Source organism: Charadrius vociferus, unplaced genomic scaffold (genome assembly GCF_000708025.1).
Source record: "Charadrius vociferus isolate BGI_N301 unplaced genomic scaffold, ASM70802v2 scaffold422, whole genome shotgun sequence".
In the NCBI taxonomy this organism is placed as follows: domain Eukaryota; kingdom Metazoa; phylum Chordata; class Aves; order Charadriiformes; family Charadriidae; genus Charadrius; species Charadrius vociferus.
The window spans coordinates 707,579-734,563 of NW_009647080.1; the positions used below are offsets into that span (position 1 = coordinate 707,579).

General features: G+C 38.0%; 1 protein-coding gene across 1 annotated transcript in view; it reads right to left on the reverse strand.

Annotated features, from left to right (window-relative positions):
- The window catches only part of KIF13A (kinesin family member 13A), a 118,646-nt gene that overhangs the window by 13,661 nt on the left and 78,000 nt on the right, over positions 1–26,985 (reverse strand). Inside the window, exons 14-31 of the mRNA XM_009895801.1 lie at positions 25,300–25,386; positions 25,025–25,191; positions 19,314–19,524; positions 14,457–14,619; positions 13,658–13,798; positions 11,843–11,992; positions 11,156–11,320; positions 10,331–10,504; positions 9,633–9,784; positions 9,381–9,513; positions 9,122–9,268; positions 8,076–8,114; positions 6,669–6,768; positions 6,456–6,582; positions 5,132–5,187; positions 3,911–4,035; positions 2,720–2,896; positions 1,391–1,483 (exon numbers count right to left, since the gene is read on the reverse strand). Of these exons, the coding sequence (XP_009894103.1) occupies positions 1,391–1,483; positions 2,720–2,896; positions 3,911–4,035; positions 5,132–5,187; positions 6,456–6,582; positions 6,669–6,768; positions 8,076–8,114; positions 9,122–9,268; positions 9,381–9,513; positions 9,633–9,784; positions 10,331–10,504; positions 11,156–11,320; positions 11,843–11,992; positions 13,658–13,798; positions 14,457–14,619; positions 19,314–19,524; positions 25,025–25,191; positions 25,300–25,386 (2,407 nt within the window). The remainder of the gene's footprint in view (positions 1–1,390; positions 1,484–2,719; positions 2,897–3,910; positions 4,036–5,131; positions 5,188–6,455; positions 6,583–6,668; positions 6,769–8,075; positions 8,115–9,121; positions 9,269–9,380; positions 9,514–9,632; positions 9,785–10,330; positions 10,505–11,155; positions 11,321–11,842; positions 11,993–13,657; positions 13,799–14,456; positions 14,620–19,313; positions 19,525–25,024; positions 25,192–25,299; positions 25,387–26,985) is intronic.

Here is a 26,985-nt window from a genome sequence, read left to right on the forward strand (position 1 = left end):
GTACTTCTAGAAATAATGTATATATAACCTGAAATCACATATGTTAAGGATTAACTAATGACAACTTCCTAGGCAAGTATATATAACTTCCTTCTCAAATTTTAGGTACTCTGTGCGATTTCCCTAGAATTTAAATTTTAAGTACTACTGCACAACAGTGACAATTACATGGTGATAAGATTATTTACATTTTCACTTGTCCAGTTTACCTCTAAAATAAATTTTATAGTAGATTTACAATTCGCACAAGCTTTTTCTATAAAAAGCAGTTTACACTCCTGCTTTCACTGTTTCATTTTGTTTTCACTGACCTGAACATCCCTCTGAGTACCCTCTATATTCTCCCTGCAGACACTAACATGATTTCAAAAAGAGCTCTACGACAAGAACTCAGCTAAACACAGTCAACAAAATCCCTACAATTTTCAACCGTTTAAAGATAACAGGATCTCACCACTGAATTTCGGTATACACATTATGGCAAGCTGCCTCTTCTTAGCAAAGCAGGACATTTACTACTCAATCAGTATCACCCACTGCAATAGGTCCTTCTGCTCTTTTCAGTGAAATTACCAAAGCCATATGGAACTTCATGCAGTTCAGCAAGACCAAGTGCAAGGTCCTGCACGTGGGTCATGGCAATCCCAAGCACAAATACAGGCTGGGTGGAGAATGGATTGAGAGCAGCACTGAGGAGAAGGACTTGGGGGTGATGGTTGATGAGAAATTCAACATGAGCCAGGAATGTGCGCTCGCAGCCCCTGAAAGCCAACATATCCCAGGCTGCATCAAAAGAAGCGTGGCCAGCAGGTCAAGGGAGGTGATTCTGCCCCTCTACTCCACTCTGGTGAGACCCCACCTGGAGTACTGTGTCCAGCTCTGGGGCCCCCAACATAAGAAGGGCATGAAGCGAGTCCAGAGGAGGGCCATGAAGATGATCAGAGGGCTGGAGCACCTCTCCTATTAAGACAGGCTGAGAGAGTTGGGGTGTTCAGCCTGGAGAAGAGAAGGCTCCAGGGAGACCTTATTGTGGCCTTCCAGTACTTAAAAGGGCCTCCAGGAAAGATGGGGAGGCACTCTATCAGGGAGTGTAGCAACAGGATGAGGAGTAATGGTTTTAGACTGAAAGAGGGTAGATTTAGATTAGATATTAGGAAGACATTTTTCACTCTGAGGGTGGTGGGACACTGGACCAGGTTGCCCAGAGAAGTTGTGGATGCTCCATCCCCACAGGTGTTCAAAGCCAGGTTGGATGGGGCTTTGAGCAACCTGGTCTAGTGGGAGGTGTCCCTGCCCATGGCAGGGAGAGGTGGAACTAGATGATCTTTAAGATGATGATCTTCTTTAGATGATCTTCCAACCTAAACCATATGATTCTATGATAATTTACCTTTGGTATATTGGATACTATTTCATAGGTCACTCCACAGGCATAATATATATTTTTCAAGGATATTCTCCTTTTCAGGCTCTGGGTAAAACTCTAGAAACAAAGTAATTTTCAATTATTTTTTTGACAGTTATTATTTATGACATCCTAAGAAATAAAAGGTTGTAATGCAAAAATTTTTTTTACCACACAAGTACATCGTTCATGACCATAAATTCCATTTTAGCATTGATGATCTTTTAAGTGCTCTTTACATGCTACTAAGTTCAATCAGTAACATTTTCCTCCCATTTTGCACTGATGCTCTATCCTCGTGTAGTAACTTGTAACCGAGAAGCTGCGGTGGTAAGAAGTCAGTAATGTACAAATACCAACATTTCTCATTTTATCAGCCACCTGTTCAACAGGCAAAAAATTCATTTTGCAATAGCAAAGCATAAATCTGCTTTCTATCCATAACTGAAACGGTAACCAGAGCTTTCACTGTTGTAATCACAAGCTTAGCATGCTTCATTGTCAGGTTAGTTAGCCTTTACATCACTATCTGTAAACTTAACTTTCATCTAATAAGGCATTTTAGACAAACAAAACTAACAAAGGACAACACAACAAATACAAAAAGGCATGGAATTCAGCTGCTTAGTAAGTTGCTTAGTAGTACAACAGGCATTTTGTGCTCCTTTCCCCTACTGCACTGCAAAATCTGAAGCAATTCTGAAATACGCTCTTAGTCTCAAATCAACTGGGAAACAGAAAGGAACATGATTTCAGAGAGCATTTCATTGCCTAAATCCATGCAGCAGCAAAGGAAGGGGAATAGCAACCACTCTTGTAGCCAAAGCAAATGCCCTATCACAGATCATCACGCAAAAGTGGGTAGAGAACGTATACACTTGGGTAGTGGTGAGAAACAAGCCTGGTTTGTAATTAACACAGAAAGTAGCAAAGCGAAAGGAAAAAGATATATTGTGTTTACACTGCACATTTGAAGGCACCAAAGATGTTTTCAGGACTAGAGTAGCTACAGTGACCCTGACAGATAAACAAACATTTTGAGTTGTATAGACAAGACGGTAAACTCCTTTTTTTGTTACAAAAGTACCACCTGTTATGTTCTGAACCAAATCAGGTTGAAAAATGGACTGCTCAAAGGGATTTACCAGAAGTGCACAGCTTCACTGCAACCTATAATAATCTATTTTTCATTTGTCTTTCTTAAGAATTGGAGGGACCAAACTTACAGAAAATGAAGCAAGCAGCTAAGAAAACACATTTGTAAAATTAAGTATATCAAACAAAATTATTAATAACAATATATTAACTTCTTACCTGCTTGTTATAAATATTGGCAGCAATCCTTTTGCGTAATACCAGTTCCATTGCAGCAGGATGGCTGAGCTGCACAGTAGTCTTCACTATCAAGTAAATTCTCTCATTTTGAGGAGTTACCCTGTTCAGGTGCACTGAATCATGGACAGAAGAGTCCCAAGCAGCAGTAGCTGAAACCTATGCAGACAAGTGAAATGGAGGGAGGAAAGGGAAATCAAAGACTCAATTACTCTAACAAAAAGTATAATTTGCAGTGATTTAACATGAAATAAAGCAATTCTGTAATGAAAGAAAAACAAGCATAACTGAATAAAATGGGGTGAAACCTCCTTTTCATAGTGAGGAATTTATGAGAAGAAGCATAAAGAGGCGTTAAGATATTTGGGAACACAATCGTGAGCACAATCCTGGCATTGTGCAAACGCTGCATCAGAAGGAAGTCTTCACATGGAGGCAGAGAGGAAAGCAGAAGCAAGACTGAAGGAAAGAATACAAATCCTATTGCAACTGTATTAAAAGTTTATCAAATTCAATGGTAAATCTCCTATCTGTATTGGATTAGGTTATAAAGGCCTATACAGAATAAACATGCTCCCATCCTGCAGAACATCTTTTTCCTTCCCCTTGCCTCCTCCCCAACTTTGGCATCCCGTTTATTCTGGAAACAGTCTCTTACGCAGTGGCCTGAGTTGGCACAGAAGGTGGAAGAAATGAGTTAAGAAAATCCAAAACGGATTCAGAACCATCTATTTCCAACAATTCCCAAACTTTATATTTAAAAATGTAATTGTGTACTACAAAGGAAAAAGTTTTATATAAACATTATGCTTTGCCTAGTATGCATAATAAATGAAGTTGTTTTCTCTGAAGAACCAAGAGCCTGCAAGAAGAACGATGAAGGAGTGAGGAAAGAAGAAGGATTTCAAGTCAGGTAGCTGAATTACTCCTTCACCAAGAAGAGCTCAGACTTGTCACCTCTGAATTAAGGCAGAAGGGCTAACAAGTCATTATCCTCTTAAATTTTAAACAAATAGGCCAGAAAATAAAGGCAGCACTAGATATAGATTGTACTTCTACGACAAAAATTTAATTATAACAGTTATTAAAGACATACAAGTAGAAAATAAAACATAAGAAGAAAGTATTAACATAAGCTGCAGTTGTCAAGAAGGAGGCTTGCTAACAATTTACCTCATCATCACTGTGTTTTATGATCGGCAGATAAAAGAATGGACTCCCATGCTCCTTTGGTAGTATTGAGTTAACTCCTGATGCATGGGGACCTATAAGTTGTTCATTGGCACTGAGGTCATCAGCTAATGAAACAAATGTGCAAAGAATGAAATAGTTTTATACCAAAGGATATTAATATATAGAGGCAAAGTTGTAATACAAAGCTGTAATAAAGTCCTACATGTATTTCATAATACATTTAATCCTCATTAATTTTATTACTATGCAATATTTTGGAGACAATTTCAGCATACAAAAGAAGGGAAGTAAAACTAGGTTAAAACTCAGCCTGAACACATTCTCACATAGCCTAAACAGAATTCAAAACTATTTCTAGTTATTCATAACATTAACTTACCAAGACAGAAAATTTCTGATTTATCCACCTGTCACCCTAACCAGCTTATCTCAGTTAAATCACTTCTGACGTATTAGGGAATCTTTAAATTGAGAAAAGTTCTGGCTACATTAGGCTTTTAGCTAAAAAAAAAAAACCAAAAAAACCAAAAAAAACCAAACAAAAAAAACCCAAAAAAACCCCACCCCATCAAACAACAGTTGTGCAAAGATCCATTAATCTGTTTAAATATCCTGTTTGATCTTCTGTCTGTTAATCTCTGCTGATAATGAAAAAAAAAACCCAAATAAAAACATTTCTTTGGAGAATAAAGGAAAGAGCGTATATCGTTTTCCAAAAGCAGCTTCTAAAGCAGGTATTAATGTGTTGCCTATATAAGCACTTCTACTAGCCCACTGAAGTGCTCGATGTGACAAGGCCTGTGGATCCTCCTCTGCTTGTTTCCTAAACAGTCCTTGAATGTGGTGCTAACTCTAGTCTCTTGTTGCTTATAATGTATCTGTGTCCTAAGAATATATATTGATAATCTTCTCACGTGTGAAACTAAACACCTTCAAAGGGAGAAGATTTAGATTCTCTAACAAAACGCTCATTGTAGTCCTAACACACTCTTCATTAAACTAGCTGTGTAAGCCTCTACAGATAATTATTCCAACATAAGGAATCAGGAGAAAAATCATTTTACAAGCTGTATCACACAGGATCATTGCCAGGACTTGTTTTGACTTCTGAGACATTTCACTTTCATTCGTTCATTCAACAATTTATTGATCCAAACTAATTTCTCCCCCCAGTTTTCTTCATCTGCCATTACAACATACCATTCAAATCAAGGAAGAGAACAGGTATATGTGTTTCCATTCCTGCAGGTGGAATCCTGAAACAAAACAAACTACTGTGAACAAGGAAGGCAAATACATAACCTAAGCTAATTTGGGCAAACAGATCTCCATGCAAACTTCATATTAAGTGTAACCAATGACTAAACCTGTCAACATTTTGATGGCTAATTTGAATGCCTATGTTGCACAGACAATGATTTGTTTATCTACACGTGTAGCTAAATGTAGTGCTTTACCAAAACTTAATTCACACCACACAGCACATTTCAGTTGCTGTGACGGGCACAAACTTGAACATAGGAAGTTCCATCTTAACATGAGGAGGAACTTCTTTACTTTGAGGGTGGCAGAGCACTGGCACAGGCTGCCCAGAGAGGTTGTGGAGTCTCCCACTCTGGAGACATTCAAAACCCGCCTGGATGCCGTCCTGTGCAACCTGCTGTAGGTCACCCTGCTCTGGCAGATGATCTCCAGAGGTCCCTTCCAACCCTGATCATTCTGTGAGGAGGACAAGTTTTAAACATCCTGTTCTGTTTCTTCCAAAGTTAACTGGTTGTAGTCATCTCATACATAATGGTTAGCAACCTTTCAAACAACTGAATATGTAACTAATGACAAAACATAATCTTTATATCAATAAACACACTTTTCTCTGTATGACCACAGCACATTTCAGGTGGATAAGGGAAAAAAAGGGGAGGAAAGATTATCACTACATCATTCACCCAATGAAGAAGAGATATTAGGCATTGTCAGAGACATCAGTGTATGCTTGATCAGAGCCACATTTCTTGTCCACATTTTCCCAAATCTAACATGTTGCATTCTTTGTTTTTGCACATCAGTTCCAACAAGCCCAGTTAAAACACAATTTTAAATGAAATTAAATGAGGAAAGAGAACACCTCCTTTAAAATCAGAATTTCTTCCCTCCCCACCCCTTATCAGTGAAATTACCACGCGTTCTACCATTAATTTTCAAACCACTCCTTTCTTTGAAAGGAGTCAAACTACAGGATAACTCTCTCAGAATTTTGAAAAAGTGTAAAATACTATGTTAAATTCAAAGGTGATTTTCAAATCTTGAAAGCTATCTCAAAGCTACTTTATGTAATATATTAACTAAGCAAACCTTTCTTACATTCAAACCAGCACCTGACCTTCTAGCCTTCTGCCAGCTAAGTGTAATTGGTAGCATTATAGGAAAATGTAGAGAGCTCTAAAACGTTCTCAGATTTTTACCTTGTAGTGTGCAATGTTCATGTAGAAAAAGCTAACTACTCCAATGGTTTTTCTGAACATACCAATTTGCGGGGGCACCGGGAATTCCACTGCCTGGTGCTGGAACAAATACTGCATTCCTCTCTTCTGTCAGCCCGACCCACTGTTCAACCAGCCGGGCTTCTCGTTCTAGATCATCCTCAGATTTTTCTACAGTGAAAGAGATTAATATTATACATAAATTTTTCATAGTACAGGTAATAAAGTACTTATGACAGTGACTTTAAGCTTCAAACCTTGCTTATTGCTGATCTTTTGAATCTGCTCATCCAAGTATTCTCTGCGTTTTATCAATGCATCAGACCACCTTTCTCGTACACAGTTTAAATCTTCTTCCTAACATAGAAAGAGAAAAGAAAGTTATAAGGCTACGTGGTTAAGATTAAAGGGCAGTGAATTTTGTGATAATTTTATCAGAATTGATATTAAACAGCTTGCATGATGCAGAAAACTTTTTTCCCCCGATTGACATGCACACTGATTAAGTACCTCATCACCCATGAATGGAAGGTTATTTGCTTCGAAGTCTCAAATTCCAACAGAAAGAAAAGAAAACGTGACTGCCTCAGTCGCTGAACAGAATCATACACCATAGGCTAATTGCACACAAAAGTGGCAATCACACTTTCTAACAGCGTATGGAATAGGAAAAACAGGTATCATCAGTTGATCATAAATTCTCCTGAAGATTAGACAGTTCAGTATGCCCTCAAACCTGCCCAAAATTCCATTGCTAGCAGCTGCTATCAGTGCAATTAAAAGATTTCTCATGCAAACAAAACCCATCATGCAATCATGCTTTGTGGCATCACAGAAAATGTGGTTCGTTCTTCTCTGTGATAAGTCAGGAAGCGCATAAACAGCCCGCAAGAAGTTAGTACCTGATATATTTGAGATTGCTGTAAAACCTAATACATTATCTTAAAGGACGTCAGCATTCTCACCTAACTGGTTTTATGTCTGTAAAGCTGCCTACACTAGAAAGAAGACTTACATGTAGAGATCTGTAATGTGGTTTACTTTTTCAGGCATTTCCTCTTTTGCCCTTTGTCGCCTTTTAAATGATTCTTGTGTTACACTTGCTAAACTCTGACTGACCTATATTTACTTATCACACAAAAAGCCAGGCTCAAGGTTTGTTTCCGTGTAGATAAAAAAAAAATGCTTCAGTGAAGCTTCTTTATTCCCCACACTCGCATCCTTCCCTCTCTCTCCCACTAGCAGTTCAGAACATTGCACAACTCAAAAGGTTACATGTTTTCTTTAGAAAACAACCTTATGCTGCATAATTTGGTTCAGAAAGATGCCTGCAACTGCAGGTGGTTGTTCTGTGCTATTCACTGGAAACTGTTTTCATTCTAAATGAAAAGTTTCTAGGCTTTTATTCACAGAGCAATTCACGTAGCCAGTTAGGAGAGCTGACTGCTGAGTGCTAGAGAAGAAAGCACACTGCAAGAGTATAAAGTCACAAGGTAAACTGAAATAGCGATGTTTTATAGCCCAGGTAGCCTCTGAAATGCACAGCATATATATATTTCAAAGCCGCTTTTGCTTGCTCCAGTACGCTTGTTCATTTGAAAGTTGCTGGCTATTAGCATTAGCTGTGCCCCATGCCACAGGATTGACAGCAACAGCAGCAATACCTGGTAACTATCCATATCACCACCATCATCCTCCTCCTTCTGGTAGGAGAAAATAAATTTTGTAAAACACAAAAGAACATGCATTTCTCTCAACAGAAACTCACAGAAATACCCCCAAACACAAATACAAACATTTCTGCCACAAACTTGTAAAATGTTAAAATTACAACATTCAAATAACCAAAGTCCTATTAACAGGTAGAAACAGATTTTTTTCATTACAGGCTATAGCATCTAATCCACTATTTGAGTATTAGTGAATATATTTACCAAAAAAAAATTATAGCATAGAATGCAGTGCCAGAAAAGGGACCGATCAAGTGTATCACCAATCTTCACATTTTACAGTTTCAACTGTATTTAAGGGTATAACTACTTGTGGTTCTGAACGCAACCCTTCTGACAAAAGGCACCTCGCTTCCCTGGGTGGCCCACTCCACTTGTTCTTTGCCATCGCTGTTAAAAGCGTGCTTTATTTCCAATAGGAATGTGTCCAGGATCAGTCTGAAGCCATTTATACTTAAGAACTTTCTTCCTAAACAAAATAGCCCTTTCACATTCAGTGATAGCTATTTCTGATTCTGATCAAGTAATAGCTCAGTCCTTTTTGAAAAGAGAAACAGTATCTTCACTAGAAGGCATTTTCTCTATTCATTTTCTTTTTTTTTTTTTTTATTTTCTCCTGCTTTTCCCCTCCACAACTTTCACCATCCCTGTAAGGGAGGGAAATTAATGGAGCTAGAAATCGACTATTAATCGCCTCTAGACAAAGCTAAAAACAATTTCCATATTGCTGCTGTTTTGTGTATACTCTAACACCATACTTGGCTCTTTAACAGTTATACCTTAAGTTACAAGCAAAAAAAGCAAATTTAGCACCATATGCTCACATTATACATATTAGCCTCAAACACATGTAAAACTGCAAAATCACGTATCACATATCAGTGTGCTACGCTCCCTTATGGAACTATGTTGACCTGGCTCTAGAACAGTAAAACAAAACCAAAAAAATAAAGCAACGGATGAAAAAGTAATTGTCTTACCTGGTAGCTGTCCAAGCCCCGTTGCAGTTTGGTTGACCTGGCAGTCACACCACCTATAGAGACTGAAAGAATTGCTTCTACCATGAGAGGCAACGTTCCTGAATGTTGTACAGGTTTCACTGTCACCTGAACTCTGCGAGAATGACCCTGAACAGGTAAGTGAGAGAAGGAAAGAAAGATAGAGAGGGAGAGAGAAACTAAGAATAAAATTAAGAATCAATTTAAGCATGAATAAGAAGACACAGAAAAAGACACATACCTGCCTAAGCTGGAAAATCCCCCCCGTGTTTACATCTTTTGCCTGATGGAGTTCAACTGCAGTATATTCTCCCATCTCATTCAATTCTTGTATGGAAATCCACATTTCTATTCTTCGAGTTACTTCATTCCACCTAAAAATACATCCCCACAAAAACCAATGATTGCCTCACTAAACTCTATTTTGTGCACCACAAGTATTAGAAAGACTTTGGAAAGCTGATGGAAGCATTCCCGTGTAATTTATTTGTACCTGTCTCGCAGTGTCCTGTTTTTAGCATGAAGAGAATCAACTTCCCAAACAGAGCTGCCATTGCCAGTACATCTGTGACCCCACACCTCAATAGCAAGAGCTCCTTCTGAAATGAACTCCAAAAACTCCTCTGTGACATTCACCACATAGTCCTGGCAATGAGAAAAATAAATCACATCCAATCAAATGAAATAATTGTATCCCCTCAACTAGTTTGTATGACACGCCAAACAAGTAACTACCTGCATGGTAAAACCATACAGTTTGTATCACAAAGCTCAACTCTGGTCAAGAAAGTTGTGAAACATACCATCTCAGCAATTCCTGCTTTGGCATACTGTATTTCATGCTTTGAAAATTCCCATAAAAATGATGTTACAGTTCCAATGATCTTTAAGTTACTGAGCTTACCAAACAAGCATATAACGTCATTATATAAACTATAATTTCCCCCATGCATTACAGATGACAATTGAATTTAAAAGACCAATTAACTAAAGAATTTTTATGATTTTGCTGCATTTGGAAGATGTGATGAAGTGATATAATATGGCATTCTAAAGTACAGTTAAAAGCCGTTAGTTATATGACTTGATTCCTTCCTTCTTTCCCCAGTGAAACAAGGTTCAAATTCTAAAATAGCTTATCTCAAACATACCATCCTCCTGGTAACACTATTTTGTAATGAAAATAGTTACCTTACAGTGAGAGAAGGTCACTGTAAAGTGAGCATCCTTGCTCTGAGGTGAAGGCACATCTGGATCTACCACTGGTGCCGCTACTGTTGACTTGCATTGATCCCAAAATGTATATTGACAAAAGACAAAGTTAGAGAGATTAGGTGGCAGTCCGGTTGCTTCTTTTATTTTTACCTGAGGAGACAAAACAGATGGTCTCATAAATATGATTGTTTCTTCTTCAATTGTAAATTGTTCAAAAACTAAATATTTAATCCAAAAGTGCAAACAGCCAAGAAGGGTCTTTATAGGACGCCTCCAATTGCTTTTTAAGGATGTCCCTATCTAGGAAATCTGTATTTTGCATATACAGAAAGGCAGATACAAAGAAGGCAGTTACGTGCATCTAACTAGCCCTCCCATGTACATGTTTTCTTTGAAGAAGCTGATAAGGTCAAGTGGAGAATGAAGCGTTTCATCACAGAAGAGATGAAATCCAAACACCACTCATATATACGACATTAGATAACCAAATAAACCATAGGAGATGGTTACACGGAAAAACTATTTCCCCTTCCATGTCTGCCAAGAAGGACAGTCCTTTTGTAACATCAGTATTTATGATGTACACCTACATATACTAGAAACTAATGCGAATTAATTCAGCCACGGGCAACTACAGCTAGTTAGACTGACCTACACTGAACCAGAACAAGAGAAGTCTCTCTTTTCTCTTTAGAGAATTTTAGGCAAGCAATAGCCTACATACCTTAATACTTCACATCAGATCGACCACATAGTTACAAAAGCCTGAAATTGTTAACTTCATCATGTGTTCTCACGTACCCTGCAGGAGAGCTTTTTTGCTCTGTGAATAATTTCTCCATTGTTATCCATGACTTCCAGACTCCCGCTCTCACTGGAGTTCTCAGATGAGTCATCTCCTTCTGCTACACGTTCTGGGACAGACCCAGTGACTCGCATTACTTCAACATGCAACCGTCCTGCAACCTAAGGCAAGACAAACGCTAAGAACCTGTGCACAAGAGACCTAAAGACATTAAGATGGTAAACATCTAGCTCTCGGAGGTGTGCAGAAACAGAACTGTACAGCTTTTAACCACCAAATGAAAAGCAACAATGCCAAAAAAAGATGAAAAAGAAATAAAAAAAAATTTATTATTTGTATGCAGAACTACTGACCTTTTTAAATCACACACACAACAGAAAATGCATAGTGTCATTACTGTACATCAGAACCTTAATATGCCGAGTTATGCTCAGTTACTTATGTTGACACTAAGAATTTTATTCTACTATTTTAGTAGCTGGGCAATTGTAAACAATTAAACGGAAACCACATGTAACAATTTGCAAAACACTTATTCGCTGGGAAACAAGACCCTAAGCATCATTTGCTTGTTAAAAAAATAGGTGTACGTTATGTCTCCCAGCACAAAGCCATGTTATCCCCGGTATGAGCGCACGGGTGTACCCAGCCCCGCTGTATGTCAGGGCACTGTTTGGCTTTACCTCCCCCTGCTGACTGATGATGGGCACAGCATACTGCAGCTTGACGTCATAGAAAAGGCACTCCAAAAACACGTTGGCGACGCCAATTAAGTTGTGATTCTCTTGCGCTTCGTAAAAAGGATCACCTCTTTTGCCAATCAGCTTCCTTATCTGTTTTAAACATCATAACAGTTATGTAAAAAAGCCTGTAAGCGTGGGAACACAAAAATCAAATAACCACACAGTATAAGGTCACAGCACAAAAATTAAGTCACTGCTGATCTTTTCTGTTTCTTCCTGTTACAGAAGTAGAGACTAGGAGCATATCACAAATCTGAAATGAAATCTTTGAGATGAGACATTACACAATCCTCTCTTTACTATGGGATATAGTAATATGATGACCTACATTTTTTAGTGATGTCAAGACAAAGCAGATTTTACCATGAGCAAGCACAGTAGCCATTGATTTCAAGAAGTTTCACCTTACTTTTCTGTTCTGTTCACACTTTTTAAATGAGAGGACAAATCATCCTCAGGTTTAACAGCTGGTCTGGCTGCTGGGTGCCACTACAAGGGCAAAAGAGAAGATGCAGAATGGCTCCCACTTAAGCCTACAAGTGTTCTTATGACTCCCATAGAGCTGAGATCACATCTGTACCATTTTCTACGCCAAGTACCCCATACACAGCCACAAAGAATTCATGCAGATTCCTAGCACAATATGCACTCCTCAGCGGACTTGTCAGCTCCTTCCCTTCTCCTCCTCCTTTGTCTTCAACACATGCATTCGACCTACGTGTTTCTATGTAGCACATAGAACACATGCATTATGGATGACATAGGTCATGGCAAGGACGATCCTGGCTCAGGCAGACATGTTAATATATTCAAAGGATGTGCTATCAGTTCTTACTAAAGTCAGCAGCAAAATCATCGTTGTCTTCAACGGGCACAGATGAAGTGCTTGACCTCCCCTGTGTTATGATTTTAGAGATCCCCATTGTCCCGTCCAAGGCATGTAACAAAGGCACAACAGCTGGTCAAACATATTTGAGAACGAGTCTTGAAAAAACTAATTTAGGTGCTCTCTAGGAGCCACAAGACAGTAAGATACACTGCCTATGCAGTTCTACCTGGATACTTGGAGGACGTCTTCTGGAACACCAAATCTCACATCTATCTCTTGCCAGTAATCAAGGAAGCTTTTAACAAGTCTCACACTTATTTCCAAGGCTAACATACTACTACAATTCTCAGGAAACACTACTTAGTTTTGATGGGAGATACTGATGTAGACTAAGTATTTTCAATTGATTTCTTCACTGCTTTAAGGCTGGGGGATATACAAATGAATATTTCACATTTTAAGATCAAGTTCTACCCCACTACTATGTTCTGCACCTTGAGTGTATCTAAGCAGCATCCTTGCTAGCTTTGATACTGACCACAATTTAATAATTTTATTTCTAATCCAGCTTGCTACTTCCATTCAGAGCTGGTGCCTATCTGCGTGGCACCTATATTACAGCAAGTAAACTCATAGTGGTATCATGAGTCACTACCTCAGCACAATTATATCTGACTTCAGCACGCTTATATCTGAGAATGCAAGTGAGGATAGGACATAGCTGTGTTTTACTACGCATGGGCATTTTGAATATTTAGTATTACTCAGGTGTGGGGGCTTTTTTGTTTGTATTTTTTTAAAAAAACCAAACAATACTATACTCTTTCATATACAAAGTCATTGCACTTGATCTGTACAACTTATTAAAAGGGGTTAAAAGAAAACAAACTCAATCTCCGATCCCTTTCGGAAAATATATACAATACCTCAGGAATTTTCTCCTTCCACTCTTGATAGAGGTCTCTCATGTCAATCAATTTGTTCTCTAGTTTCTCGATAGTCCACACTTGAGTACCTTTTCCTTTTCTTCTCACTTGAATAGCAGGCTCGCTTACTATTGCACCCCTCTAAATCAGAGGAAAAAATAATCACTGCAGGAAAGGTGCATGTAACAAGTTTAACTCTTCACTCAAATTGCATTCCTAAAAAGGAATAAAATACAGAACATACAGATTCTCTCTGCATGCCAGCCATACTATTTCTGTTTTCAAACACAGCATACCCTATACACCTCTGAGGATCCTGACCTCTTTGTCCTTCTCAGACACCTGCCATTCACACAGGAACATTAACACTCTCAATCAAACCACTTGTGATAAGCATATTATCCTAATTGCTATCATTATATTTACAGCAGCACTACAACTGAAAAACCCTTAAGACAAAAAAAAAAAAAAATTGTAGGCGTCTAACACAACCTGGTAATTTTTGGAAACAACTAAAATGCAGGTTTTACAGCACTAGAACACAAATGTCTGTTAACAAACCACATGCACATATGGTGATCATACACTTGAAAGAACAGCTAGAGCCATACTTAATGCCATGTTCTCATTTTTACTTATAATTATGCACTCCAATATATTAAAGTCAGGTAGCACCCTTATTTTGCTTATGCATAATCTAACAAAAGTAACATTTTATGGCCTCAAGATAGATGAATAGGCCGACATATTTTAGATTAGCCATAAAACTACATTTTCCAGCATTCTTTGCTGTCGTTACCTTTTTGTTGGCACTGAGGTTTTCAGCAGGGATCTGAAGTGTTACTTGATAATCTGTGAGCTTACTCATTTCTTCTGCTAAGAAGTTCGCTTCTCTCACCAGTGTATTTGCCTTTACTATCTGCTCTCGAAGTTTAGCCAGGCTCTGTCGAAACAATTCATCCCTGTGGTGCAGTAGGTAACATGAAAAATACACAGAAACCTGTTTCTATTATTGAAAAGCTGCAAATAGAGTTGCTAACAAAGACTTTTCTGAAACAAGTTTAAGCAGAAATGTTGTATAGCACTATGTCGGCAAACACAAAACACTGTCAGACCATTTTATCAAGGAGAAGTAGTGATTGCATATTAAACGTCTTACTGTTGAGGTAAGTCTAGCACAGTAATGCCCAACTAAAAGGGCACAGTGCTATGGGAGCTGTTACAGTGATGATTTGTTAAAAGCCCTAGGGACATTTCTGATTTTCAAGAAATGAAATAATTGCAGCTCTCTTTGTCTTTAATCTGGAGTCCTGTTCCACAGAAACTACCAGTCCCAACATGTGAGACTTCATCTAGATAAAACCCGCTTTTCCTCAGACCGTGAAGTTGGAACCTGCAATCACTGCAGGCCACAGCTTTACATCACAGCTCGGGCTCTGCAGTGCTACAGACCCCAGACCTCCCTCCATATGCTTAAGCCATCTCAACTGTACACATTAAAAAAAAATAATAAAAATTTAAACTCCTTTATATCCAAAGTACCTTTTAAGTAATAGACGAATGAGCACAGGTTAAAGCTTGTGCACTCTGTACAGTTAACAGTCTCTGGACAAATTCCAAAAAGGCTTCTAAGGCCTGTCTGAGCAAATCTGTTCTAAGCTAACACCTGGCAAACCTGCTATGACACATACTATACCTCCACCTGCGATACTAAGATACCCTCTCTACCTGGGATTCTCATCTTTAATTTACCTTTTAGAACTATCACTATTATAGTCTGAGCAAATGCAAAGTCCCCCTTTCCGCCTTTCTTTGTAATCCCAACAGCACGTACTGCATCTCATCATCTTCATAAAACTCATGATCAAACTTCAGGTATTTCAGTGATCAGCACCCCCCTGTATGATTTTTTCAGCTTTTCTATGCAAAGTCCTACTGAAATACAGTACGCATTGTGCACATACACTTCTCATTTCGACAAAATTACATCACATTACGGACAAGCGTAGGAGGAACAAGTAAACTTATGGGCCTTGCTGTGAATACAGGCAAAGTTTGTCTATTTGCCTTTATTCAGATAAGCTTAGACCTTTGTATGTATTTATAGTACAAGCCGCAAACAACCGTTAATATGCCTTTCAGTCCCCAACAGAATTCTTCCTGAATGGCTATTTTTTTTCAAAATATCCCAAAGAACAGCCTGGGTAATTCCAACTGCACTCTGCTGATTCCCTGATACCATACCAAAGTGGTAAACAACCAACAGTGTTAGAAGCAGCCCTGAATTTTAGTGCCTTCAACATGTGAAAACATGCAGCTTTGTACCTCTCCCATATGTAGCCTAAGTTTGCAACAGTGGTGGGTTTTGTTGGATCCTAAATAGCTGCTACTATCAGTGGGCTTTTAGTCCACTTCCTCCGTATCTGCTGCTGGCATTATACGAAAAATTCCTTTCCCTCTGCCTCTTGCTTCTGTTATCCAGGCCATCAAGATTAAATGAGCAATTCCAGACCATGGGAGTGACACATTCCACAGACAGCTATAATTTTGGATTCACCCAGAAAACGAAGGTAGAGTCAAGAATTACTCACTAAATAGTACTTAATACTGAGAGTACATTACACCTGCAACCACTGCGAGACAGCTGCCTAGCTTGAGAAACAGAAGGCAGCTTTGATCTGTAAGTGCTGTAAGAGCCGCAGGATTCAGCTACAGCCAGCCCCTTCCTTGATCTGGGAAACTGGCATCTGGCAGGCTTTTTCGGGAGGCTCCCACAGCAATCTTGTCTTAGCTACTTTCTTGAGAAAAGAATGGTTGAAGACTACAAGGAGGACTTATGAGTAACTCAACCAATTATTATAGGCAGTTCTTATTACAGTTGTGTTTTTCTGTATATAGCTGCGCCAGCACCCTTCCAGAAACTTAAACAAAAAAAAAACGTTTTGGATGGGATTTCTTAATTTTTACTACACAAGACATATGACAAACTCCATCAGGATATTAACTGCAGCAAATACCCACTGCACACAAAATCCTGAAACAATCGATTAAGCCAGACAAGGAAAACTTACATCTGACACTCACGAGGTGTCACTGCAACTCTCTGGCGTTCTAATGCCAGATACAGAATATGCTGAACTAAACCTCTGGTCCAGTACACCACCACCTCTCCTCACCCCGACAAATTAAATTTGTTCAAAGTTACAACAGGTTAACTTTATGCCAACAGGTTTTAATGTCGGGCCAGGTATCATCTGCCCTTCCATAGTCAGCATAAAGCTGGAATAAACTCGGTGCAATGTGTTCTAACTGATCTAACAGATACAACCACGTGCCTACATCTGATACCTATCAAAATAATTTTGCTGGCTGATCCAGTACAGCTCAGCTTCATTTGCAAGGGCAACAGAGCGACAGCTAAAACTGCGCTAATCAAATCCCGTGCAATCTAGACACCTGGCTCTTTCGCATGTTCTTCACATTCAGTGTTCCCAGTTTTTCTTGTATTTCTTGCCCTCTGGCCAGCTGGCAGGTAAACACCCTCTCAGCACCATGTTGCCATGCTTTTACAGCAGAAATCCCTCAAAGATTTTTTTTTTCCTGGTTTCTTATTTAAAAAGATTCAATTTTTTTTTTTGCCTTCTTTTTTCAGCAGCCCAAACCTCTTCTAGAACTATAAATAAACAAACAGTACACCTAGGAGGATCTTCTGGAGGACAGGAAACTGATAATTAGCTCTTCCAGAAAACTGATTATGCAATGACAGCGCTACCAAAGCATTATCAGACTCCTTACTGATCACTACAAAGAGCATTCATTCTCCTCTTTTTTACAATGCAGCAAAGTACAGTCTTCAAGTAGTTCAACAGTTATATGGAGTAAAGCATTCACCCATGAAATCCAGAGGTAGAAATGCTTGTTCAAAGCACAGCTCCCCCTAGAAACGTCTAACAACTATTGAGAAAAGAAGGCTGGCAGAACACTTAGCCTTGATATCACTCCAGATTCTAATGGTTTATGTCATTACATGGTTGTGGTGGTTGGTTAATTTTAAGTTGATCAATTACAATTTTTTCTTCTCAACACTCAAGGACAGTTTATTGCTACTTCCTTTTCGCTTCTGGTGCATCTTTTTAGAGGTATGGCTTCCCCTGCCAGTAAGCCCAGTTCTCATCTCTGCTGCTGAAGTGGGTTATCAATGGTTTCTTGATGGCCTCACTGTGCTCAAAGCAGTTCTGAATAGCAAGGATTCTAACCAGTGTGTTTCTTATTTTGCACTCCTGCAGCCCTAAAAGAGCCTGCAAATCCCAGCCATGACTCTGCAATGCTTTACATTCAGTTCCCAATGATTCCGTTTTTAGCTCTTACAGGGGCAAACAATTATTTTAATTGAAGTTGAAACACAGCACTACTTGTCCCTATACTTGCCATGGAAAACATTCTAGTCATGGCTGGTGAGTGGGTCAACAGTTTGTTATTTATTTTTTTCCCAAGCTAAACTGGGTAGAAATTACAAAACAAAACCTTGCACAAAAAATAAACCAAGATCTGTTCTATTTCAAACACTCTGAATTTGAAAGCTGCAACACAGTCTTGTCTATCTTTGTCTAGACTCCTCTTGCACATGGATTTATTTTTTTTAATGGTGAAGAAGAAAGCAAACCCAATCATAATAGAAAAGAACACTCAAAGTCAATACATATAGGAATAAAAGCTGAGTGAATAATGAAGCTTCTGTTTTAGAAGAAAATGGATTTAAAAGAAACTTACAACAAACCTGTTAGTACCTCTAGTCATTCTTTCTGCTGAATTAACTCAATGACAGAATATTCATTTGTATGCTGAAAATTTAAATCATCTTGATTGCTGCCCCTAGAACTTCTCTCCATGGAGCTGATGTCCTTCTCTCCCCAATGATACTAAGAACAAGCTTCTCTCATTGTCAAGATGCAAACACACACATGCTGTTTAAACTCTGCTCACATCTTCCTAGTCCGGTTTTTTAACAGTACCCGAAAATCTCGTTATCTTTCACCAAGACTGCATTCAGGTGCCATGCTATTCCTTTGCGAAGAGGCCCGTTCACCTCCTGGAATGTCTTTTACCTCCTAAACAGCTCAAACATACCCTATTTGACTATTCTGCAGTTCTCAAACTCTTCTAAAGCTGGGCTTACTTTTAGAAACACATACATACAACATTTAAGGACTCCCATTTTCTATATTTTTAATGATTTTTAGATTGCAAAAAAAACGCGTTCTCAACACACAATACTCCTTAGTGGACTCCTTAGTCTGAGTTGACAAATTTACCTCTGCACGACACTTTTTTTTCTTTCCAGAACAACTTACTAAGTGCTAAACCAAACATTTCAGCAGCACTTTTCTATTTAAAAAAAAAAAAGCTATAATGTTGATCAATAAAAGCTAAATTGTTATTTCATTCATGTGTTAAATCAAATGGGAAGATCTTGCACACACATGACACATTAGAACCTAGGCCTAAATGAAATGCTAACACTTTGGTGGAGGCAAATCTTGTACCACACATCAACTCCACCAAAAAATATTATCAGTTTCTGACAGACAGTTCAAGCCTCATCTTTCACCCTTTGTAGTTCTTATTAATTCCTTTGTTTTAACTCCAGTATTCTCACCTCTCTTCTGTCCAGAGATTTACTTTCTGCTGTGCAGTCTGAGCAGTGTAGGAGAGTCTGTCGCTGCCATGCTGATGCTGCCTTTCTGGAGAGAGCTGCTGCCGCAGCAGCTCTAACTCACGTTCATACATCAGCCGCTGCTCCTCAAGAGCACTCCGCTTCTCTTCCAAGTACTGTTTCTCCAAGATCTGGACCACATTTTGTACTGGGTCTGGGAAAAAGAAAAAAAAAAAAGTAAAAGTAAGAAAATGCCATTACAGAACACATTATTTATTTAAAAACAGCACTCAAAGTATCCCAGAGTCTTTGCAAACACAAGATGGCCACTGCCCCCCCAAACAAAAGGCAAAATAATAAATATTGCATTAAATAAATAAATAACTACAAACAAGAAAAAAAAAACAGCATGCAAAGAGGCTACAAAAATGATTAAGACCCTCGTCTACTGCATCTTTCAGTACTATGAAGTTACAATACGTTCCGGAACCCCAGTAGGAAAAAAAGAACAGATGGAAAAGGGAACAAATTAATAAGAAGAAAACAAAGCAAAATATAAGGGAAGACGATGTTAACCAGAGAAGGAAACGACTTAAGGAAGTAAAAAGCAATTTACTTTCTCCATTTTGGCAGAGAATGAAACATGTTGGAGAGCTGCAGATAAAAGTTGAGACAAACAAACTGACTGCCTAGTCACGCGTGGCATTGCACCAATACGCTTCACAGCACCAACTTCTGCATTTAGCTTTATAAACCCCGTTTCTTCTCAGTATAAACTCAGAACAAATATCTATTTGGATACTCTGTCCTGAACAACAACTGCTTCTGTCAATCAGCTATGGTTAGATCTAAATTTTCTTCAAATTAAAGAAACATTACTCTGTCTATTCCTGGTTTTAGGTCCAATGCCAGTCTGTGCCTTTGAGGAAGCAATTAAATGGAATAAGCTCCTTTTATATACTACCAGTATGTATCTGCTTCATGTATGTACATCTGAAAACTTAAATACAGCATGAAAAGTGGTTTGCAAGAGGATCATCTAGATGAATACCTGAGCGACAGCAGATCACCTAACAGATTGCTTATTCTGTACATGAGAAGGGGAAGGGAGAGGAGGAAGTTCCATAGATGGAGTGGTGGAATATTAGGGGCAGTAACATTGCAGCTCTAGGACATGACAGGATTTTCAAATGCAAAAAAACTCATATTTAAAATAATTGGTTTTGATACCTCTTCCATTTTGCAAATATATAAAAAAAAAAGCTGCTGTGACTTTTAAGGATGCCAGTCTGTCACAAAGGAGGGAGGAAAATAAACCTAGATTTAATGACACTGTCCCACTTAGGAACTAGTGGTGTGCTCCTCAAAAAAACCCAACCAAAAATGCCAGTGTGATTTAGTTAGGAACCATCTTGCCTTCCCTACCAAAACCTAGTCCTGTAAGATTTTGCACAGGTGTCCTTATACTCCAATGCTGCATGAAAAAAAAAACTGGGTTACTCTAGCATGCAATAGAGGACTCACATGAAAGGTTCTGTAGGTTTTCATCAAGAGCAGTGTATGCTGGCCACCATAATATGCACATACACTCTCCAAAAAAACACATCCCTTGTATTTACTGTATTTAGCAATGTTTAATAACTTACTTAGTACTAAAACTACTGAGACCAATTTTGCTAAAGATAAACCAACTCACTGTCTGCGATTTTGACATACATGGCTATTTAGGCAAGTCACTTCATAAAACAAATCCTTCCTATTATAAATGCCGGAGGAGAAAACAGGATCTCCAGGGCACTGTTGTTACAGTGGGTTTGCATTTGCCTCTCAGCATCCTTTTTTGAAATATTAAGATTGATGTAAAGCATACCTTTATTTTTAGCAGAAAAACACTACTGCAAGTTGCTACTGTGGTCCTATCCTTATCCAGGGAAGACTCACACAAAGGCATCACAAAATACCACCACAATGGTAATTATAAAGCACAAAGTTAAAAATCAGTCAGTATAAATAGCAACCAAATAACAAAACAGTGAAGCATAGAAGTGTCTTAAAATAACCAGAAATATTACTTTTTAGTACATGACATTCTCAGACAGACAGTTAGCTATTTTTAGCTTTTAAACATACAGTGCAACAAAAACAATTGACTGAACCAAGTTCTAATATTCTAGACCACAAACCAAGTTGTTCATGTTGATCTTTATCATCCTCCTAACTTCTCCAGATAATACCAGAATTACCTTCGCATGCATAGATTTTATTGGATAATCCTTAAAATCATTTTCGTTATGTATAAGAATGGTTGAGAAATCAGGTATTACGCAGAAGCCAGAGAAGAGGCATGGAAGAAATTAAAGCCCTCTATTGTGTTTGCAAACACAGGAAATGAATCCAAGGCTGACTCATTAAGATGAGACTTTCCTAAACTGCTCAAAGACCAGCTCTGAGTTCAGGGAGAGGATTTCCTTAAAAAAAGCGATCTTTTCAGCCACAAAGATTATGGAAAATATTTGGAACAAGATGCAAGAACCTAGTCTAAAAATTCCCAATTTCAACAAAATCCACAAATGTTTGGGGGAAAAAAAAGGTGGGTTATGCTTGTATTGAAATGCAAAAAGGAAATTTACACTCTTAGAAAAGCCTTCAATTTAACTTTTGAAAGAATTTACACAGAAACCCCCAAGCCTTTCACAGTGAAAGAGAAAAATATGGTGTGAATTATAAACCATCTAGTTAGAAGATGAACAAATAAAGTCAAGTTTTTCACAATTTAGAAGAACTACAATAGTGTTTAAGTTAGACCGAAACACCATGTTCCACAATTTTGGATTTCTCATGCAAAGCCAAATAAATTAGGGAAGTAAGCAGTGCCTGCCAAATGCACAGCAAATTCCATACCGTGTTAAAAGTCCTGAAGTCCCAATCTTTTAATTATTTACATGACAAGAGTTCAATGGCCCTGAGAAGTCTATTCATATGCAGTTAAACCTCTGCAAAATGTTAGAATATTAACATTGAACCAGAAGAATGTACTTTCTCCATAGGACGAACAGCATTTATTACCTTGCTTCAGTGTCACTTAATTCACATCTGTTAACCCAATAACAACAATGCTGAATAAATCCCTTAAGATTTCATGTAAGTGCACTTTTCTAAGCAAGCTAGAAGGTTATGACACAGGCTGCTTTGCTAAGTTTCATCTAAATCCCCACCCTGAGCTGTAACAGTTTTGTTTGCTTAAACGAGAAGCTGCCTAATCTAATCACATTGTTTACTTAACCACTGCACCATATACAAGAATAAAGTAAACTTCTTTGCTGCATTCTGTGTTTGACCAGCATCACAAATTAGCAGTACAAAGCTGATCTGACAGAATCCCACAAAGAAAGTTAACATGCTGAAGGGAGGGAAAGAATCTGCATGTTTTCTTTACAGCTGTTTTCAAAGTTACACATTTCCCTCAGAGCTTCTTTGGAGCCGGATGCAGTATGTGACACTGTTGTACTGGTTACACGCCATAAAAACAAACGTGCTTGCGCCCTAGAGAAGCTAGGCTATTTATTTAAAGATGGTTACTGTTCTCAAATAGATCAAGGGGGGAAAAAAAAACCCAAACAGAGGAAAACCAAAACCTCTTGCTTTGGGCTCTATCAATACATGCCTATAAAATAATTATCTAATCAAAATTTTTAAATACCCCTTTATTCACCCCCTAGCATTTCTCCAGAGAATATGGATAATAGAATTAACTGTGTTCAGATATTTAGTTATTTCTTCCTCCTGACCCATATTTATTTTTCATTTTAAGGAAGAATAAATAAATGGTATTGCAACAAAGCTGTTTTACTTCTTACGCAACAAACTGGAAGACTGTGAGAAAAACTGTATTTTAGCTATACCACTGAAGAAGAACAGAACCTGGAGGCGCTAGCTAGCTTCAAATCAAAAGACCAGCCTATGATCCCCAGAGTCACTTGTTTTGTCAAGATTTTATTATCCCTTACTACTCCAACTTAGTTAAGCAAGGCTTATGTGGGAGAATGCAGAAGAAACAAGAAGCAGAAAAATTGGGTTATGACAGTTCCGAAACTGCAATATGTATGACTGCTAAGATTTGCTGTGCATTAGGGAGGAAAGAGCTCTAATGAAACAGAAGTTCTGCACTGTTCTTGAGCAGAGACACAGAAAACAACTGACCAATACAAAAATTAGCCTGGATCACAACCAAAAAGCCTACTGAACTAAAATATAAGGACACTTGAAATATTGTGACGAATCATTTCCATCGGCTAGATAACAACACATGAAAACCAAAAATGTGACCCCCCTGTTCAAAGAACACTGACTCATTGTAGACTGCTACGGTTTAGTCAAAATCCCCAGTTAGTGACAAGCAGATCAAGCATCAATTAATGCTTTCAAATTTCTCCAGCAGTCTCATGCATGAGCCAATTGAGTTCAAAACCTTTGTCCCAGTTTTGGCACAGATACGGGATGGTTTGAGGCCTTAAGACAGGCAACAGAATCTTCACGAGGGATGACAACACTGAAGACCACCAGGATGGCAGATTCATCTGAAATTCATCTCCTGGTGTAAGTGAACCATAATGAGAATATTTCTGTTATCGAACAGTAATTTCACATCAACTTAAATGACCTGACCCTGTAACTCACTCACACAAGCAACCCCCTTAAAATAAAACTGTAAAAAACCTGCTAAGAAATTGCTAAAAATTGCTAGAATTGCTAAATTGCTAGAGCATCAAGCATACAAAACCATCATGCTGTATTCAACAGTAAAACAGACAAAGTTAAAGAATAAGAGGCTAAGAAAAAAATTAATACTGTATTTCAACAAGTAAACCACAGCAAACAATGGAAATACTGCAAAAATATGAAGAAAGGCGAACAGAAAGCAATGAAACACCATCTACTGTGTCTTCTTGGTCAGTGACCAAAACCCAAGGTATTTGCCTCTCAAATTTTGTGTATTTAAAAACCTGTACAAAGCATTCAGTAGTTTACCAAGTTTTTCAGCATTTCTTCATACCATATTATATCATATGAACTATGACTTGCCTTCTGGAAACCACAAAAACACCATGTTGTTTTATATATACCATGCTATTATTTTATATATACTGCATTTTATTATACTGTCCAAAAAAAGACATCACGATAGGTTTTAACAGATATTAAATAAAATATTGAGAGTGATCAAGCATTAAAAACCACACTAGCTAACATTTGACTGTTGATTTGTTACCACGTCAGTGTTTTCCTACTAAGGTTAAAGTGGTGTCAGTAATATTTGATCCAAAAGGAAGGATGAAATTAACTGAGCCGTATCTGGAGCACCCTTTTGTCTGCAGTAACTTGCAAAACCAAGAGGTTAGTAGGACTGAGACGATGATTTGACAGGCATATGATTACAATTCAGCTGCACTATAAAGGACAGCAGATGTACAGATAAAATTGTGTGTCAGGGTACAAACCAACTACTAATTTGTGTTTGTGTGTCTGTATTCAAACCTAGGTGCATGAATTTTTTATATATATATGCCTAACATTGTTTCTGTAAAACATCTTTTTCTGAAAATGCTCCAAATGCCCTTGGAGCTAGTGTACCACTTGTTTTACCCAGAAATTAAGTTCCATGCTGAATTTGTTAGACCATCCAAAAGAACTTTTTTATCTGGCAGTTGCCTTACCATTACTATTCAGTGTCTTCATAATAACTTCCATTTGTGCAAACTCATAGTTGTAGTCTGGTTCTGAAGAAGCTTCACTAGCTGCATCTAGATCATGCTCTCCTAATGAAGTTTCTTTCTCAAGGTCTTTCAGCCAATCTCGTCTTTTCCTCTTTGGTAAATTGATTCTGTGTAAAAATTGAAATTTAGTTTCTAAAAAGTTTATGCAAAACAGTGGAAGAGAAAAAAAAACAGGCTGAATATAAGGAGACTGGAAAATAAATATCAACTATTACCTAAAAAAGTGGTTGTTTCCCCATAATATTCTATCTCCATGCCATAACTGAGTGACAGAACATACCAGTGCACCATTTACACAGGACCTGAAAGAAGAAAATAAAACTTCAGTAAAATCCTAAACATAAAAGATTGAAAAGTAACTACAAGATCTACTGCCTCTCCCATCTACAGACAGTGATTGGTATCATACGATGCACAAATCTGCTAGGTTCACTAAAGAATCAACAGGAAAGTTACTGGCCTGATTTCTACTGTCGGAATTAAACACAAAGCACCTTTCCCCTCCAGCTTTGGCTGCTACAAGTCTTCAGTAAACATACAGACAAGGTTGCTTTTAGTTGCACAGTTTTCTTTAAATGCCCATTTCTCAAACTGGGTCACAGCCTGCTTCATATAAACAGTCTATAAAGTTAGTTGTATGCAAATCCTACTGATAAAGCTCTCCAAGATATAAGTTAGTCAACACACAGTTGTAAAATATACTGTTAACATACTCGGCATTCAAGCGTAAGAAAAGACCCTTAGATCCAACTTTCATTCTTTCAACAAATAGAGTCTCTATTATTAACAAGGGTCTATTTTTGTGAACATCTGGTATACTGCTTTATTTGCATTTAGGTTTTTTGTATTAAAGTTTCAATCACAAAATGAGAAAAATGGAGCTGTTGAACTTTAGCATATGTGTCACAAAGCAGAACATTTTATTTGAAAGGGGAAAAAAACTTAAGCAAAATGAAAAAAGCCTTTTCAGATACACTGTTCTGAATTCAGCTGTCTCTCTCAAGTAAGTCACAAATATGTAAGTGTTTGATTTAAAACCAGATTTGATTTTTTTCTCCAATGAAATTTGGTAATTAAATTTCTGTTGACACTAGTATCTTAAGAACAGCTACTTAAGCACTGCAGATCTGGTACGAGTAAAACAAATTATGTTTTTCCTACTGACATGTGCCTTTGTTCTTGCCAGTCAAAATGACTGATTTCCAGTATAGTAACTCTATCACCACATGCCTGAATCCCATCTGTTTGAAATTTTGTACTGTCAGCTGCAGAAGAAAAATGCAAATGCTAGGAGGTATTTTACTGAAGGCAGAATGAAAGAAATAGATTCTTAAAAGACATGCCTTTAACTTTTGTTTCTCATTCTAATACTAATCTATACATTATTTAGATATTCAGATTTCAGTCAAGCAGCATGACTATTAACTAGGACAAAAGTACTGCTTATCACACATCGTTGGAGATGAAGTGAAAAGACATTTACAATTCCACCCAGGAAGCCACAGTGCTCCCAAAATGAAAAAATAATTAAAATACAGAAGTAGAAACAAAAGGAGAAATGCGACTTCACACTGCATGTTTACTAGACACAGCAGTAGTTAAAGATTTAGAAATTAATTTAAAGATCTTCAGATCTTTAAAACACCTCCTTCTCACAAAATACTGAGCTTTACAACAGGAACTACTCAAAAGGCACAATTTATCCTCCTCCATCAAGACCCAGTCTACTTTCCCATCGCATGGGTTGGGATAGCCAGCAGTGTCTCAGTGATTCTGTTATCACCCAAGATACTGACAAGCAACGGTCCCTCATTCCTACTGAACAGCCTCTTGCGACGGTTTATTCTGAGCCAAACCACTGATAGACTGTTAGGCTGAGAGTGGGTGGGTGGGTGAGTGTG